The sequence below is a fragment of the Elephas maximus genome, chromosome 1 (genome assembly GCF_024166365.1).
Source record: "Elephas maximus indicus isolate mEleMax1 chromosome 1, mEleMax1 primary haplotype, whole genome shotgun sequence".
Lineage (NCBI taxonomy): Eukaryota > Metazoa > Chordata > Mammalia > Proboscidea > Elephantidae > Elephas > Elephas maximus.
In genome coordinates, this window is record NC_064819.1 from 225,931,422 (window position 1) to 225,950,092 (window position 18,671).

At 40.5% G+C, this 18,671-nt stretch overlaps 2 protein-coding genes across 15 annotated transcripts in view; one reads left to right on the forward strand and one right to left on the reverse strand.

Annotated features, from left to right (window-relative positions):
* OPRM1 (opioid receptor mu 1) overlaps positions 1 to 18,671 on the forward strand; it is a 199,843-nt gene that overhangs the window by 136,173 nt on the left and 44,999 nt on the right. The window lies entirely within an intron of this gene.
* IPCEF1 (interaction protein for cytohesin exchange factors 1) overlaps positions 1 to 18,671 on the reverse strand; it is a 235,645-nt gene that overhangs the window by 42,904 nt on the left and 174,070 nt on the right. For all 14 annotated transcript variants that reach the window (XM_049904225.1, XM_049904163.1, XM_049904172.1 and 11 more), the window contains 2 exons: positions 15,801 to 15,859; positions 14,341 to 14,429 (listed from right to left, as the gene is read on the reverse strand). In XM_049904225.1, the coding sequence (XP_049760182.1) occupies positions 14,341 to 14,429; positions 15,801 to 15,859 (148 nt within the window). The remainder of the gene's footprint in view (positions 1 to 14,340; positions 14,430 to 15,800; positions 15,860 to 18,671) is intronic.

The following is an 18,671-nucleotide window of genomic DNA, read 5'->3' on the forward strand; positions in this document are numbered from 1 at the left end:
AACCTTAGACTCACTCCAACCAACTCAGAATGTTTGACTTTGCTCCAAACCAATATGCCCCACAAAATTTTACAGGTTCTAGGTTCTGAGTTCTTATGGGAAAAGCCAGTATTTACCCAATGTTGTGTTCAGCTGACTGCATGTAGACATGGAATGTCAAATAATAAATCTACTTTTAAGTAACGTGGCATTAAAATATCTAGTTAAACGGGATGATAACGAGCCCAAGAGACAGAAAGGGCTACATGAACCAGAGACTACATCATCCTGAGACCAGAAGAACAAGATGGTGTCCGGCCACAACTGATGACTGCCCTGACAGGGAACACAACAGAGAATCCCTGAGGGAGCAGGAAAACAGTGGGATGCAGACCCCAAATTCTCATAAAAAGACCAGACTTAATGGTCTGACTGAGACTGGAAGGACCCTGGTGATCATGGCCCCCAGACCTTCTGTTGGCCCACTACAGGAACCATTCCCGAAGCCAGCTCATCAGACATGGTTTGGACTGGATGATGGGTTGGGGAGGGATGCTGGTGAGGCGTGAGCTACTTGGTTTGGGTGGACACTTGAGACAATGTTGGCATCTCCTGCCTGACAAGGAGATGCGAAGGTAGAGGGGCTTAGAAGCTGGCAAAATGGTCACAAAAAGAGAGAATGGAAGGAGAGAGCAGGCTGTCTCATGGGGGGGAAGTAATTGGGAGTATGTAGCAAGTTGTGTATGGGTTTTTGTGTGAGAGACTGGCTTGATTTGTAAACTTTCACTTAAAGCACAATAAAAATTACTGAAAAAAAAAAGATAGGGAGGGGAGGGTATAGCTGGAACAAGTCTGGCAATATATTGATAATGGCTGAGGCTGGATAACGTTAATGAAGATTCATTATACTTTTTCCTTTTGCTTTGCATACATATTTGAAATATTTTCTAACAAAAGGTTAAAAAGAAAAAAAAAATATCTAGTTAAGATACTGCCATGGATTGAATTGTGTCCCCAAAACTATGTCAACTTGATTAGGCCATGATTCCCAGTGTTGTGTGTTTGTCTTCCATTTTGTGATTGTAACCTTATGTTAAAGAGGAATTATGGTGGGATTGTAACACCCTTACTAAGGTCACATCCCTGAGTCAATGTAAAGGGAGTTTCCCTGGAGTGTGACCTGCACTGCCTTTTATCTTACGAGAGATAAAAGGAAAGGGAAGCAAGCAGAGAGTGGGGACCTCATACCACCAAGAAAGCAGTGCCGGGAGCAGAGTGTGTCCTTTGGGTTCCTGTCCAGGGGAAGATTGATGACAAGGACCTTCCTCCAGAGCTGACAGAGAAAGCCTTCCCCTGGAGCTGATGCCTTGAATTTGAACTTCTAGCCTACTAGACTGTGAGAAAATTAATTTCTCTTCGTTAAAGCCATCCACTTGTGGTATTTCTGTTGTAGAAGCACTAGATGACTTAGACAGATACTAACTCGTCACACATATCTTCTCAGTAATTATATATTTGCATAAATATAAAACTTTCCCGTTCAGGAAAGTATCAAGTGGCTTGGGAAGTGGTTGCCTTAAATCAAGTCAGACCACTTAACACCTAAGAGACCAAAGATCTATAATTGACTGAACCCTAATAATCTGAAAAAGGTATTGCAAACACTACCAAACTCTCCAAATAAACACCAGGAACAGATTACTCACTAGCCAGATCTACAAAATTCCCACTCTGGCCAAGGCCTGACACATTCCCCTACTGCGAGCTATTTTAGAAAACCTCTGCTCTGTGTGATCAGCTTCCTACTCTGGAAAGAAATTAAGCACAGGCTTTCCTGTAGCTTTTGCTGATAGTACTCTAATTTGATTACAGCGAAATGGGCTATTTGAGCAAAAGACTAGCATAAGGTCGCTGCAGCACTTTCAGGGAGCCCTTTTGAACCTCAAAACTGCTTAAAGGACTGAGAAAGCACAAGTTAAATGAGCAGCAAAAATAGCTGTGAAGCGTATTCCTGCTTGTGGTTCTACTCAAACACAGCGCAAATGCTTTCAATCGCTTTTTTCTAGGCACTGTGGAACATTTATAATTTTATTTGAAAATGGAGGAAAGCAGAGTCAGAAGAAAAAGAAAGATAGGAAGGAAGAAAAGAAAAAGAAGGAATAAGGGGAAGAACTGGAAAGAAAATGAGAAAAAGACTATGTGTACCAGTGCTAAGAGTCCCTGCATGGCACAAAGAGTTAAGCGCTCAACTATTAACTGAAAGGTTGGCAGTTCAAACCCACCCAGAGGCACATCGGAAGAAAGGCTTAGAGATCTGCTTCCAAAAGGTCACAGCCTTGAAAACACTATGGAGCAGTTCTGTTCTGACACACATGGGGTCACCATGAGTCAGAATCTACTCAAAGGCAACAGGTTCGCTTTGGTTTGGTACCAGAGCTAGAAGGGAGTTTCCATTGGGGTAAGATGTTGATGGAATCAGACAAGATAACAAATGAAAATGAATCTGAAGTTCCATTACAGAGGATTCAATAGATGGAAATGCTTTATAGATACTGTCGTACTAAGTCGTGGTTCATTATTTCTACCATTCCACACCTAGCAATTGCCTCAAGTCAGAGAACCCTTAGCTAAGGGCCTTCCGTGAAACATTCACAAAATACACTCATAAAACTCCCCAATGCAAATCAAATGAAGGTTCAAGGAGTGACCCTTCTTTCAAGGGTCAGTTCAAGGGTCAGCTCAAGGGTCAGCTCCTCCAGGAGGCCTTTTCTGATGGCCTCAGGATGAGGTAGGTACTCTGCCCACTGCACCCAGGTTTACTCCATCATACTGGAAGAATACGATTTTATTTCTCACCAGGTAGTATAACTGCTCATGGACTTATTTACCTTTTGGTGAGCTACTTGAGAACAGGGCTGTATTTAATCATTTTTTTGTATCTCTGTTGTTTGCATCTGTGCACAGTTGCTAACACATTAATGGACAAGAGGACTGGCTATGTGAAGGAAAGCGGCCCAGAGCAGGTCAGTCACTCATCCAAGATCTCCTGGAAATTCTCCATAAAGTTGCCATGGGTGGAGGGGCAGGTTTACCAGTAGGCAAATTATGCACAGGCTAAATTGCATTTATTCACTAATCTGTCGTTCACAATTTCACATGGATTTCACTACATCTTTGATGTGGCAAAAAACAGGCAAAATTGTGCACCACAGATTAGTAAGTAAACCCATGCGTACCTTGTTTATTGGGTTTCCCGTCCCTGTAGGGGTGGATTTAACCCAATCCCCAAATTAAGGAGTACCTGGTATGGATTGCAATGAAAATTCCCACCAGCCACTGCCATTGAGTCGATTCCAACTCACAACGACCCTATAGGACAGAGTAGAACTGCCCTCATAGAGTTTCCAAGGAGCACCCGGCAGATTCGAACTGCCGACCTCTTGGTTAGCAGCTGTAGCACTTAATCACTACACCACCAGCGTTTCCCAATGAAAATCAGTCCCATAAAATTTTCTTATAATCTCAAAAAATAAATTATTATTTACAAAGCAATGAATGCACGTGGTTTTATTCATTTCAGAACATCTGGGTTTTAAATAGTTTATTTTTAACGAGAAAATTGAAGACATTTTAAAGATCTTAGTTTTAATCAACAAATTATATATAATGATTTAACTTAAAACCCAATTTTGCTTTTCCCCATTTTGCGTATGAAATATTTATATTTACTGAAGAAACTTAATTACTTCACAAATGTTAGTTAGCTCAAAAGTCCTTTTTCTTTATATTGTTTTAAAAAATGTGAGTTTGACATGCTGACAATAGTTTAAAATGGCCACTAAATGCCCTATCATTAGGGAGTGAGTCACCATATAAATCATAGGTAACTATATGAAAGGGAAATACAGAAATGAGATTAAACAGAATCAAATCAAATGAGGGAAAAAGGACAGAAAAGACCATTTTTTCTTTCTGTGTGTGCCTGTGAGTCAGTACTGACTCACAGAACCCTACATGGCGGAGTAGAACTGTAATCTTTACAGGAACAGATTGCCAGGTCTTTTCTTCCGAGGAGCTAGCTGCTGGGTGGGTTCGAACTGCAACCCTTTTTGGTTAGCAGCCAAGTGCTTAACCACTGCACCACCAGGACTCCTTTCATTGGTCACACTAATAAAAGCAAACTACTCAATTGATGTTGAAGTCTCTGGGTGGTGCAAACAGCATGCTCAACTGCTAACTGAAAGGTTGCAAGTTCAAGTCCACCCAGAGGCATCTCAAAAGAAAGACCTGGTGACCTACCTCCAAAAAATCATCCACTGATAACCCTGTGGAGCACGGTGCTATCTGATGCACACGGTGGTCATCATGGTCAAGTCCACAGCAACCAGTACACAAAGGAAATGCTGTTAAGCCCTGGGAAGTATTGTGTTTTTATTTCTACCACATGTTAGTAGAAACGTGGCTTTAAGAACGAGGAGAATTTGTGCAGGATGCTCCCCCCTTCTTCCACTAACCTTCTGGACAACCTTGGGCAATGAGCTGAGAGAAGATCCGCTCCTCACTCCAATCCTTAATCTCCAAGTGACCTTGGAGAAGTCGCTTCACCTCCGAGTCCTGTTCTACTGGCCTTCTGCCTCCACAACTGCCCTCTCCATGGCCTGAGTCCATCCTCCAAACAATAGGGAGAGTAATGCTTCCAAAACACAAATTCAATCACAGGATTCCCCAGATGAAAACCTTCTAATGCCCACCCATCACACGTAGAAAAAACAGCCATAGTCTTCATCAAGATGAGAAGGCCTACATAGGCCCTCCTTACCCTTCCAGCTACATCTCCTTCTACCTCCTCCTTTCCAGCCACACTGGCTGTCTTCTGTCCCTCGAGCACATCTCCATTCCTTCCGCCTGAAAGGTTCTCCCTGTGGCACTTTGGATGACTGCCTCCTTCCCATTGGTCTCAACTCAAATGCCACTTCCTCAGCAGGGTGTTCCCTGACAGTTCTAGATAGAGCTGTATCCTCTCCACCCCCAAGCCCAGCCATCTCCTAGCACATTGTCCTGTTTTATCTTCATAGCATTTATATATACCAAAAATCAAACCCACTGCCATCAAGTCGATCCCAATTCATAATGGCCTCATAGGACAGAGTAGAACTGCCCCATAGTGTTTCCAAAGATGTAAACCTTTACAGAAGCAGACTGCCACATCTTTCTTCTGTGGAATGGCTGGTGGGTTCGAACTGACGGCATTTCAGTTAGCACCTGAGTGCTGTAACCACTGTACAACCAAGGGCTCTTGCATTTATAAACACCCGAGGTTATTTGTTAGAATTATAAATTTATTTTCCCTCTTCCTCAATTTAGAACTTAAGATGCTCAAGAGAAGGGACTCCTTCTTGTTCAGTTCAGCCTTCAGTACCTGGAACAGTACCTGGGACATAGTAAATACACAACAAATATTTATTAGCTGTCTGACTGATCCAGACATAGCAAGAAGAGCAAATGACATAGCTTAAAAGAATATTCTTAATATTTGTAGCTTGAAAGTGTTACCTCTGATAGTGTTTCCCTCTCTGGAACTTGGCTTTCTAGTTTCTAAAACTAATAGAGGATTTTTGTGAAAGTCAAATGAAACCAACTGTCTCAAAACCCATGCAAAAGCACCAGGAGAGTGTAAAGTACTGTCTTTCTAATACATTTGAGGAAATATTTGTAGTTTCAAATATATGCTAGACTGTGGTTAAGAATAAGATTGACACTGCCTTCTGACTTTAAGAATTTTATAATTAGAGAAATAAACCATATGCACAAAATCTATAATACAGGGCAGATTCTGATAACAAGGAAAAAAAAAAAACCACTGTAGGAATATAGGAAACTCCGAAGAAAGCAAAATTACCCTGATTTAGAGGACTAGAAAAGCTTTATGATGAAAGACACATTTGAATCTGGTCTTTAAAGATCTCTAAAACATGGAAGTGGGGCCACTTACAACAGAGTAGGATGTCAAATTCTCATGGAATCCAGACTCTGTGGAGCCATGGAGGCTGCATACCACCAAAACTACTAGCCTGAAATAATCTTTAAGTCTGGAAACAAAAATATATCCTGAAGTCTTCTTTAAATCAAGCAATAGTTCAGCTTAACTCGTAAAGAATGTCTGCCTTGAGCATTATGATCTTTTAAGAACTATTTGTTGTTGTTGTTAGGTGTCATCTAGTTGGTTTTGGCTCATAGTGACACTCTGTACAACAAAACAAAACACTGCCCAGTCCTGCCCCATCCTCACAATCATTATTATGTTTGAACCCACTGTTGCAGCCATTGTGTCAATCTATCTTATTGAAGGTCTTCCTCTTTTCCCTTGACCCTCTACCTTACCAAGCATGATGTCCTTCTCCAGGGACTGATCCCTCCTCATAACATGTCCAAAGTATACGAGATGAAGTCTCACCATCCACCATTCCAAGGAGAACTCTGGATGTATTTCTTCCAAGACAGATTTGTTCATTCTTCTGGTAGTCCATGGTATATTCAGTTCTCTTGGCCAACACCATAATTCAAAGGCATCAATTCTTCTTCAGTCTTCCTTATTCATTGTCCAGCTTCTACATGTATGTGAGGCGACTGAAAACACCATGGTTTGGATCAAAAGTACCTTAGTCCCCAAAGTGACATCTTTGCTTTTTAACACTTTAAAGAGGTCTTTTGCAGCACATTTGCCCAGTGTGATACATCCTGTGATTTCTTGACTGCCACTGCCATAGGCATTGATTGTGGATCCAATTAAAATGAAATCCTTGACAACTTTAATCTCTTCTCCATTTATCACAATGTTGCTTACCGGTCCTGTTGTGAAGATTCTGTTTTCTTTATGTTGAGGTGTAATCTACACTAAGGCTGTATTCTTTGATCTTCATCAGTAAGTGCTTCAGTTCCTCTTCACCTTCAGCAAGCAAGGTTATGTCATCTGCATATCACAGGTTGTTAATGAGTCTTCCACCAATCCTGATGCCAAGTTCTTCTTTGTATAGTTTAGCTTTTCAGATTATTTGCTCAGCATGTGGGATCAAATTGACAACAGCAACTCGAAATACTAGATAGGAACCTTAGGGGGCAATGAGTTTATGTTAATGGGGGAGGAACAACTCAGAGAAGGAGGGTGAGACTGGTTGCACAACTTGAAGAATGTAATCAATGTGACTGAATTGTACACATAGAAATTGTTGCATTAGTGGGTGTTACGCTATGTATATTCTTAACAACAAAAATAAAATAAATTAAAAAAAAAATTGTAATTGGGGTGGGGACAGGTGATTCCTCCAAGTGAAGAAACTTTATGTTTAAAGGTACAAGAGGAGGCATGTCTGCAGAGTGTTTGGGAAACAGCAGGAAGTTCATTTGACCGATGACAAAGGTGGAACCAGCAACTAGACTGCAATGGCAGTTTGAAGAGAGCCTAAGGGTCTGAAATATCAAGCCAAAGAGTCTTAATTAATTTGATCAGCAATGAAGATTCACACAAAGTTTTGAGGAGGTGAATCAATGTCATGAGAACAGCACTTTAGGAAGATTAATTTGGAAGTGACTTTTATGAGGAGGATATTAAAAGACTAGAGACAGGGAAAGAAACCCCCTGCAATGTACATAACTCAGGCAAGAGCTAATGAGGACCAAATGTAGGACAGGGGCAGTGGGAATGGAAAACGTAGACAGGCATTCGGGGGGTTGTGGGACAGAGCCTCCATGCCTTGGTGACTGACTGCCAGAAGGGCAAGCTGAGAACATGAACTGTTAAAGCAAGAGGCAAAAATATAAAAGCTAATTTAGAAAAGACTTAAAAGCTTTCATAAAGCTTATCCTAATTTCTTGCATCTTGAAGGCGCAGGGTGAATTTTTCTTTCCTCATAACCACCCTATGTACAACAGAACAAAACACTGCCCTGTCCTGTGCCATCCTCACAATCATGGCTATGTTTGAGTCCACTGTTGCAGCCACTGTGTCAATCCATCTCATTGAAAGTCTTCCTCTTTTTCACTGGCCCTGTACTTTACCAAGCATGATGTCCTTCTCCAGGGACTTGTCCCTCCTGATAACATGTCCAAAGTATGTGAGACAAAGTCTCACCATCCTTGCTTTCAAGGAGCATTCTGACTGTACTTCTTCCAAGACAGACTTGTTCATTCTTCTGGCAGTCCATGGTTGAGTCAATATTCTTTGCCAACACCACAATTCAAAGGCATCGACCCTTCTTCAGTCTTCCTTAATCATTGTCTAGCTTTCACATGTACATAAGGCGACTGAAAATACCATGGCTTGGGTCAAGCGCACCTTAGTCCTAAAAGTGACATCTCTGCTTTTAACACGTTAAAGAGGTCTTTTGCAGCAGATTTGCCCAGTGCAATACATCCTTTGATTTCTTGACTGCTGCCTCCGTGGGAGTTGACTGTGGATCCAAGTAAAATTAAATCCTTGACAACTTCAATGTTTTCTCCATTTATCATGATGTTGCTTGTTGGTCCAGTTGTGAGGATTTTTGTTTTCTTTATGTTGAGATGCAATCTATACTGAAGGCTGTAGTCTTTGATCTTCTTTACCAAGTGCTTCAAGTCCTCTTCACTTGCTTCACTCAGCAAGCAAGGTTGTATCATCTGCATATTATAGGTTGTTAATGAGTCTTCCTTTAATCCTGACGGCATGTTCTTCTTCATATAGTCCAGCTGCTCTTACTATTTGCTCAGCATACAGATTGCATAAGTATAGTGAAAGGATTTATTCATAAGGTTTTCACCAGCTAGTTTGTTTTAGTAGATCGCTACATCCTTCCTCGTAGTCTGTCTTAGTCTCCGCTGAAACCTGTCCACCGTGGGTGACCCTGCTGGTATTTGACATACCAGTGGTATAGCTTTCAGCATCACAGAAACACGGAAGCGACCACAGTACAACAAACTGACAGACGAGTAGAAAGTCACTAGTCATTTTGCATGCAATTATCACGCTCTCACTTGCAGGGTCCCTGACTGGCACCAACAGTGTGTGGTTGACTACTAACCTAAAGATTGGCAGTTGGAAGCCACCCAGGGGTACCACAGAAGAAAGGCCCGGAGATCTGCTTCCATAAAGACTACAGCTAAGAAAACCCTATGCAGCAGTTCTATAACACATGGGGTCATCATGAGTTGGAATTGACTTGACAGCAATTTTTTTTATTTCACTTGCAAACATTTCTGTCATTTTATAGAATAGATATCAAGTGACCTTTTGTAAACAACTGTGCAAGATTTCTCCTGTTAAGATTAAATTAGAATTTCTAAAGCTGACTTTACCCCCTTCTGTGTTTTAATTCCGGTTCGTCCTCTGCCCCTAGTCAATGCACCACCGTTTACAGGCTTTATGTTTGTTTATTGCTTCTCTGGCTTGATTTCACTGATTTATATTTTTCATCATTTGGATATAAAAGACCTGTACTGCTGAAAGATGTCAAAATGTGAGAACTACTATACTTATCTTCTCTGTTTCTCACATTTCTGATCCACCTATTGGGTGGTCTACCTTCCAAACATATTCAAAATCCCATCTTTCCATTTCTCAGCGACCCCACTGCTATCCCCTAATCCCAACCACCACTGTCTCCCACTAGGTTCCTGCATACCCTCCCTCAGGTTTCCCCACTTCTGTGCCCCTCACCCCGTCCCATCCCAGGTCTCCTCCACACAGCAGCCTGAGTGATCCTTTAAATGGAACTCGCTTATATCATTCCTCAGTTCAAAAGCTTCCTAGAGCTCCCTAAATCATGCAGAACATCAAAGTCCACTAAATGGCTCACAGGTCCTCCAAGGTATGGCCACCATTCTCCCTCTGACATCACCTCCTACGACTTTCATCTTGGCTCACACTGCTCTGGCCACTCTGGCCCCCTTGCTGCCCTCACCAAGGAGACCTTGGCTCCACCTGTTCCCTCTGCTGGGAAAACTCCTCCCCCATAAATATACACCTGGCTGACTCTCACATGGCCTTTCAAGGTTTTTTTCTCAGATCTTAGCTCTCCATCAGGCCACTCCAATGACCCTACCCATTACTCCCACTCTCTGCACTCCTGACCCCCTCGCCCAGCTCTACTCTTTTGCTGGCACAGAAGATATGTCACTTACTTATTGTGTGAGGTGTTTATTATCGGTCTCCATCAACTAAAAGTTAAGCTCCATGAAAAACGTGAATCAGAATCTGCTTTATTCACTGATGTATCCAGTTATTTAGAAACATGGTTCTCACTAAATGTTTATAGAATGAAAGAATAATCGTAGATCAGGCTATTCTTTTTTAAAATTAAATTAGACAATTCTTTTTAAAATTAAACTTAAAAATATGGGGAACAGATTTTTTAGTAACCTTTATAGCTATTAAACACACTTTGTAGCATATAAACTCAGCAAGTTTTAAATATGAATGAAGTTGGTTCTTTATTTCTTCTTTTGTGAGTTTCAAATAATCACCAAAAAACCAAACTCGCCATCGAGTCAATTCTGACTCAAAGCTACCCTTTGGACAGAGTAGAATTCCCCATAGGGTTTTCAAGAAGTGGCTGGTGGATTTGAATTGCCGACCTTTATGGGTAGCAGCTGAGCTCTTCACACCTGCACCACCAGGGCTCCCTTCAGACAATCAGGCAGAATGATTTCTACCCATTCTTTCCTACCTATTCTGAGACTTTTTTTTAAGGTGGCCGAAAGCTCCCCATTTCTAATTTCTCAGGAATAAATGAATGTACTTTCCACTATCAATCCTGTGAAGCCTTCTCAAGAAGAAGGAACATAAACAAAACCTCTTGTTCACATCAGGGAAGGCACACAAGTGTTCTTTATTCTCTTGTGAATGTGGTTCAGTCCCTCAGAAGTGCGAGTCCAAGCCTACCTGGGGCTGGTTACACTACACAGCTGCGTATCCTTACTCTACAGCAATCGGACTGATTGGACCCAAGCAAATATTTAAGATTTTTTTTTAAAGTTTTAGATACAATTTTCCAGGATAGTATTTTTTTAGGCTTTCAAGTTCCTCATTCCAAAATAGAAAGTTCATTACCCAAAATATTTCAGAAAGAAAACAAAGTTACTTAGAAAAAATGATTTTAGACCTGTATACCACAGTCATGGCTGATCTATACCAAACTGAGCCAAACTAATAACTTGCTTCATGCTCTGGATAAAAATTACCATGATTTTTTTTTTTTCAATTTCATTTGTTTAAGTAAAAAGCTGAAATGTTATTTTAACCAAGTGCCTTGCATGTCTGTTTTCAGTAACAAGAGAAAACAAAAAACAAAATCTGTCCGGGAAATATGCAAGCAGGAGGAACATATTCTGTTTCCAAGGCAAAAAAAAAATCTAACTGTTCAACATTTATCTGACAGATTCCAATATATTTCTTTAGAAAAAAAATTTAGCCTTTAGTGATCTACCAAATAATGATTCGATTAAAACTTTTCAGAAATATGTTTTGACTGATGAATCAGAAAATTCAGAAGAGTCCTCTGACTTCAGTGACCTAACTTAATGGTCCCATAAGCATCCAGCCCTTCTATTTTTGTTTTGAAATGCACTCACTGTGATTCTACTGAAATATCAGGTTAGACTGTCATCGTACAAAGCAATTGAGCCATGATCCTTCATCTAAAAAGACAATTTGGTTGTTTTTACTTTCATCAGGTAGGCTTCTAGTTGTTGGGCAAGACTTTTGGTAGTGATCTGTGATTCTAGTTTTCCATTATGAAACTGAAAATCACAGTATTTTAGAGTTAAAATAAATACCAGGAGAGTCACACTGAGGGCCAGAGTGAAGGGAGAGAGAAACTTAGGAAGATATGGAAGGACAGCCAACCAAATCCTTGTGTGTTGTAGGTTTAAATAGGAGAGAGACAGATATATGTGGAGAGAGAGAAAGAAAGGGAGACGGAGAGAGAGAGACTCAAACTAAAAAAAAAAAAAAGTACTTCTCTATTAAGTCAACAACTAGCACCATTTTTTTAAACCTACACTGTACAAGGTTGGTGACTTCTTTACAAGGAAAAAAAAAGGGGGGGGGAGGGGGTAACTCTCTAGAAAAAGTTGCTAAAAGCTCAAAGACATTTTAGGGCCTAAAGATATCATTAAGTTTGGGTGATACAGAGAAAATAAAAACCTTTTTCTAAATTCAGAAACAGATTTTAAAAGAAAAGAAAGATACATTAAGGAAAAGCTATGACTATTTTAAGAGAGGCTATTATATCATAAGTCTAGTTCAAAAACTGTTCTACCTTGTACCATATTCAAAGTTTAATTTTCTTAATTTAGCTAACTCTATTTCATAGAGATTTTACTAAATATATTTATTCAACAAAGATGTATTTTTAGCCTTGACCACTAGCCAAATAAATTTAAAAAGTGACTACCATTCTCAACTAAGAGTGTGTAAAAACAGTATAGGTCTTTATATAAATGATCAACTTAATGCTTTAAATTTGGGAAGTGAAAAAACGCAAACAAAAATGAAGACATTATCACTCAAAATAGAAAAGTCTGGCAGAAGAAGCCTGGTAAGTATATGAGCTTCCTGTAACCTGTGAGAACCTGTAGTTACTTGGGCCCATGGATGGGCAAGAACCATAGTATCATGGAAAGTACACACACTGTAAGGCCAGACAGGCTAGGGTCACATTTCTGTGCTCCATTTACTGGGTGCTTGACCAGGCCACTCAGCCTCTATGAACCTCAGTATCCTCAGCCATAAAATGAGGGTGATACTATCTATTTCCTTATGACCTGAGTATTGAAAATAATTTCTTCAACCAGAAACAAAAGCACTAACCACAATGGAAGTGATGGATAAATCAGACACATTGAAATCAAGAACATCTGTTTACAAAAAGGAACCACAAAACAGAGTTAAAAAAAAAAAAAACAGTCATGGTGTGGGAGAGATTTGCCTTACTTACAACTCTCAAAGAACTAATGGACTAATGCATAGGATAATAGACAAAGAAATCCTTCAGATCAAAAAGAAGGAGACAGAGGAGAGGGGAGAGGAGGGAGAAACAGCTGAAAATAGGCGAAAGACTTGAACAGGCACTACACAAAAAAAAATCCAAAGGCTCAATAAGTTTGAAAAGATGCTTAACGAAAATTAAATACTATTTCTCACGGTTGTTTGGGCTTAAACGGCCATATATTAAAGCACCTAGTATGAGGCCCGGCACATGGTAGGTGCTAAAAGCCATAAATCAACTTCTCCAATGATCCTTGTTGGACCTATCTAGGGCCAGCACCATAACGCTCATGAGCAACCAACTATGCAGTAACTCCCCGTAGTCTAACAGCCTGAGCTTCCCTTGGGTGCTTCCTAAGCTTAACATCAAATGTGAACTCCTCCCTAGGGAATATGTAGGCTCATATCCTATGTGTATTTAGTTTACTACCCTCACTCCTGACTTCCTGCTATCTTCTGACTCTCATTGTCTCTTTATGCTATTTTCTTCATCCCATTTAAATTTATTTTACATTATTGTAGCCTGTGTATCTGTTAATGTTGTAGTTAGGTGCCATTGAGTCAGCTCTGACTCATAGTGACTCTGTGTACGACAGAAGGAAACACTGCCTGGTCCTGCGCCATCCTCACAATCATTGCTTAATGATCCTTCTACAGGTTCGCCTACAGAAACCTTGTTATGGCTTTTACTTCTGCTGGACAGTGCAGTTCAACCATCTTCTCAGCACTCCACCAGGGCCGTGGGCCCACCTGGGCGGGGCCCATCCAAGAACCTCACTATACCAACTAATTGGTAGTAGTGGTGCATACAAAGGGCAGGGACTTACAAGTTTGAAATTGTTTGAATTATTTTAAATGTATTTAGGCAGGCAATTTAAATAAACAACCATTAGAAAACAGGTCTTATTCCAACTACACAACATTCTAGGAAAGGCAAAACCATAGAGACAGTAAAAAGATGAATGGTTCCCAGGGAGTCAGGGGGTAAGGGGAAGATGAAGAGGTGGACCATGGGGGGCATTTTAGGGCAGTGAAACTCTTCTCCATGATGCATGATGGAGGACACATGGCATTATGCATTTTTCAAACCCATAGGACTGTACAACACAAAGAGTGAACTCTAATGTGGACTTTGGTTGATAATAAATACATGTTTGTCATGCAAGTGGGCTGCTATGAAGAAGGCTCAAAGGCAGCAACCCCAGACCCACACTTGCTCCTTGGTGGGTCCCTTAATTTACCTGTTCTAAAAGCATATTGGCCAAGGTAGCTTCTGCCAAATGGGAGGAATGACATCCACGCACCTGAGCCAAAACCAACAGACTAATGAGGACTGCACATACCGAAGCCAACGAAGTCTCTGAAGAGTAAGGAGGGGGCGGTGTCTCCACAGCTCCTTCAGGATCATCCTGTTCACTCTCACTGTAGCATTCTACAACAAAAGCGAAAATGCTTCATGTTTTAAAGCTGCCATCACTTGTTCCATAATGTGTGAGCCGAGGTTTTTCTCTGTCCAGTTACTGCAGTGTCAATCCATTTCAGAAAACATTGTTCTAGTGAACTACATGGTGTAAGGGGATTGCCTGAGAGGGAAAAACCAATGTTCAAGTCAAGGTTTCTGCCCTCAAAGAGAGTCCAGTACTCTGGGAGAGAACTGACTGTAGCTAAGGGAAAATCAAATAATTCATCAAAAGATGTGTGAGTCATATACCAAAAGAGCACACAATCACTATTGATTAGTTTTGATCACAGGAATCACAATGAGCTGAAACTGGCAGGATAGGTAAAACCATCAAATGTCCAAACAGAGGGAGGGAGCCCCAGGCACAGAGCAGGCTGAGCCAGATGTATGGAGACCCCTAAAAGATACGGTAGAACACAAAGCTCAAAGGTCATTGGAAGCCATATCATGGAAGATCTAAAATACCAGACTAAGGGGAAGATGTTTGTATAGTTTCCTTTTTTCCTCGCAATCCATAAACGTACTTCAAAAATACAGTGGGTGTTTATTTTATGGCAAAGAGGACCAGGACGTGGTGACAACAGTGATTTCACGGTGTTGCATTCTACTTCTTCATTGCTTTAAATCAAGTGGCCACTTTTCCATTTCTAAATTTAAGACTGTATGATTCTGTTATTAAACGATGTAACCGTCTACTTCCAATTCCTTATTTTTATGTGGTCTGAGCATTTCAGAAATAGCGTCAGCTCTGTGGCCTGCCACCTAAAGCCCTTCTCTTGGCAAGGTTAAAGTGTAATTGCAGCATCAAGAATTATACTCCTGCAGGTTTTGAACCCTGGGAGCTACAGGCCAAGCTACAAAACTTGGCCTGTGCCACAGTCTGACTTCCAGGACTCTAGCACAACATTTGGGTACTAGTCTCAGGGCCCATTTGGTGGAAATATTAAACTATCAGAGAGGAAAGAGTGGGATGAACACTATCTGACTAGATCATGACTAGATCAGGGAAATTCATGCCTGTGAGTAAGAATTCAGTAAATGGGGCAATAAAATATTTGCATGGGCACTTGTCTGAGATGTCCTGAGATGTCAGCGAAGCCTACAACTACTGAAGTGTGGGCTAAGTGTGAAAAGCGCTGGTAGCCAGCACAGGAAGCTGGATTCCGTGCTGGTAAGCCTGTGTGAATACATCTGTCTCTACATATTTTCAGATAATTTTAAATGCCAAGGTATGTCTCATCAGGATCAAACTATACGTAGAATTCGACATCGTTTTTTCCTCCTATTTCAGACATGCTGACATGCTTGCTAAATTTTCAGAAGTTTAAAGTTAGAACATACCTTCATCCTTTGCGGTAGATGCCTGATGGATTACAGCTAATCCCAGTTTATTTAACCACCTGGAATTCAAATGGAAAGTAAGTGTTTAACCAAAGAGATTGGTCCCCTGCCCTGTCACCTTCCCCTGAACTCTGGGGGAGGGTCACATGCCAGGCTGTAATGAAATTAAGTCATAATTCTACTATCAGGCTGAATACTTCCAGAAATAGCAAAAAAGTCCCTGGGTGGCTCAAATGGTTAATTGCTCGACTACTAACCAAAAACTTTGAGGTTGGAACTGACCCAGATGCACCTCAGAAGAAAGGCCTGGTGATCTGCTCCTGAAAGTTCACACCACTGAAAAACCTATGGAGTGTAGTTCTACTCTACAACATATGGGGTCGCTATGAGTCACAACTGACTTGACAATGACTATTTTAGTTTGGTTTGGTGACATTCGTGGAGCTGATTCCAGCTCATAGGGACCCTATAGGACAGAGTAGAACTGCCTCATAGGGTTTCTAAGGCTGTAAATCTCTACAGAAGGAGATTGCCACATCCTTCTCCCAAGGATCAGCTGTTGGTTTCAAACCACCAACATTTTAGTCAGCAGTAGATCGCTTTAACCACTGTGCCACCAGGGCTCCTTAAGAAAAGAGGTCCATTATCTAGTTGGCTAATGTAGATAACTAAATTAGATATTCCAAATATATGACTACATATACCTTCTTTTGTAATTGTGCATTTAATTTAGTGACTTGACTATGAAATTTGTATCTCTGTAATTCCAAACCATGTCAGTATATTTCAGAAAGAATAAAAAAAAAAGGATTCATTTTTAAACCAGGAAGATTTTTATGTTAATTGGTTAAGGATTTGGCTAGTGCTCAACAAGTAATTCCTAAGCTGAGAAAATGTTAATTTCTTGAAAATTTTTAAGTAAGGCAAAAATTATCAATACTACATCTCCTATTGATTTTCTATTTTCTTGGCAATCAATTCCAGTTAAACATCAACAACAAAAATAGAAGCAGGCCCATGACTTTCACCAGATAGAGCCCCAAACAACTAGTTGGTCCCCAGTTCCCACCACAGACTACTCTGGCAGGAATCGCAATAGAGGGTCTCTACAGACTGGGAGAAAAATGTAGAACAAAATTCAAATTCACACACATACACACACACACACAAAAAAAATACCAGGCTAGCTGGTCTGACAGATACTGGAGAAACCCCAGGAGTATGGCCCCAGATACCCTTTTAACTCAGTACTAAAGTCACTCCTAAGATTCACACTTCAGGCAAAGATTAGACAGGTCTATAGGGCCATGTGAGGGACGTGCTTCATAGTTCAATCATGTATAGAGACCAGTGGGCACACCAGCCCAAAAGCAAAGCCAAGGCAGGAAGGGACAGAAAAATGGGACGACTGGAAACAGGGAATCTGGGGTGGAGAAGGGGAGAGTGTTGATACATCACACGGTTGGCAACCAATGTCACAAAATAATTTGTGTATTAACTGTTTAAACTAATTTGCTCTGTGAACTTCCACCTAAATCACAATAAAAAAAAAAATAGAACTAGGTACCACCTTAAAGAACCCAAACTTGGCTTATGACTTCAGGTCATTGTACGTCCTTCTTATAGATTTACTTACGAACATATTTTTAAATATAAAATATAAATTTTGTCTTATGTTCCTAGCTATATAATTTTATACATAAAGGGAAAAACATTATTTTGTGTCAGTGATGATATAAATCATTAATTTCACACTATTTTCCATTTTTCGGTATTTTTTATGTTTTTTTATATTGAGTATTCATTATTTCCGTAACCAAAAATACATAATAAATTTGATTTTAAAAATAAACTAGGAGTTTCTACAAGAAGGAACATGAGCCCTAGCTTCCTTTAAAGAGGCCCTCTGAACACCACAATAAACATGACCTCACCAAGGCAAGCTGAAACTAAACCAATTCCAGGGCCCAGACCAGGCCCTTAAAAAAAAAAAAAAATGTTGCCGCCAAGTCAGTTTTGACTCATGGCTCTCGCACGTGGTCCTGAGTAGAACTCTGTTCCATGGGGTTTTCAAAGGCTGATTTTTGGAAGGTAGATTGCCAGTCTATTCTTCCAAGCCACCTCTGGCAGGACTCCAACCTCCAACCTTTCAATTAGTACCTGAGCGTGTAACCATTTGAACCACTCAGGGACTCCAATCATGCCATCCACCACCACCACCACGTGTTCCCATGGAGTGACTCCCACTTAGGGCCACCCCCTGTGTGCCACAGAAACAAAAATGTTGATCAAGGCCCAAGAAAATAATAGGCAAAACAAAGGAACAGTAAATCACAGTGAAAATGTAATCGGCTAACAAATATATGAAAAAAAAAATTCTCTACCTATAGTGTTTTGGGAATGCATAACCAAACACAAGAAAATATTTTTCACCCGCAGATTGATAAAACTTGAAAATATTGTTGATTTCTAGAATTCAGGAGAAAATAAAAAATGTGCATTCTCATACTTTGTTGAGCCGAACTTGAAAACTGATACAGCTAATTTTGAACAAAATTTCAATATCCATCCCCTTCACCCATGAGTTCTAATTATAAATATATTACAAAAGCCCACTGCCGCCAAGTCTATTCCAACTCATAGTGACCTTTTAGGACAGTGTAGAACAGCCCCACAGGGTTTCTAAGGCTGTAAATCTTTATGGAAGCAGTCTGCCACTTCTTTCTCCCAAGGAGCAGCTGGTGGGTTTGAACCACTGATCTTTCAGTTAGCAAATGAGCACTTAACCACTGTGCCACCAGTGCTTCTTGGTAAAATAGAGAGTCAGCAAAAAAGAAGAGTTTCAAAAAGATGGATTGACACAATGGCTGG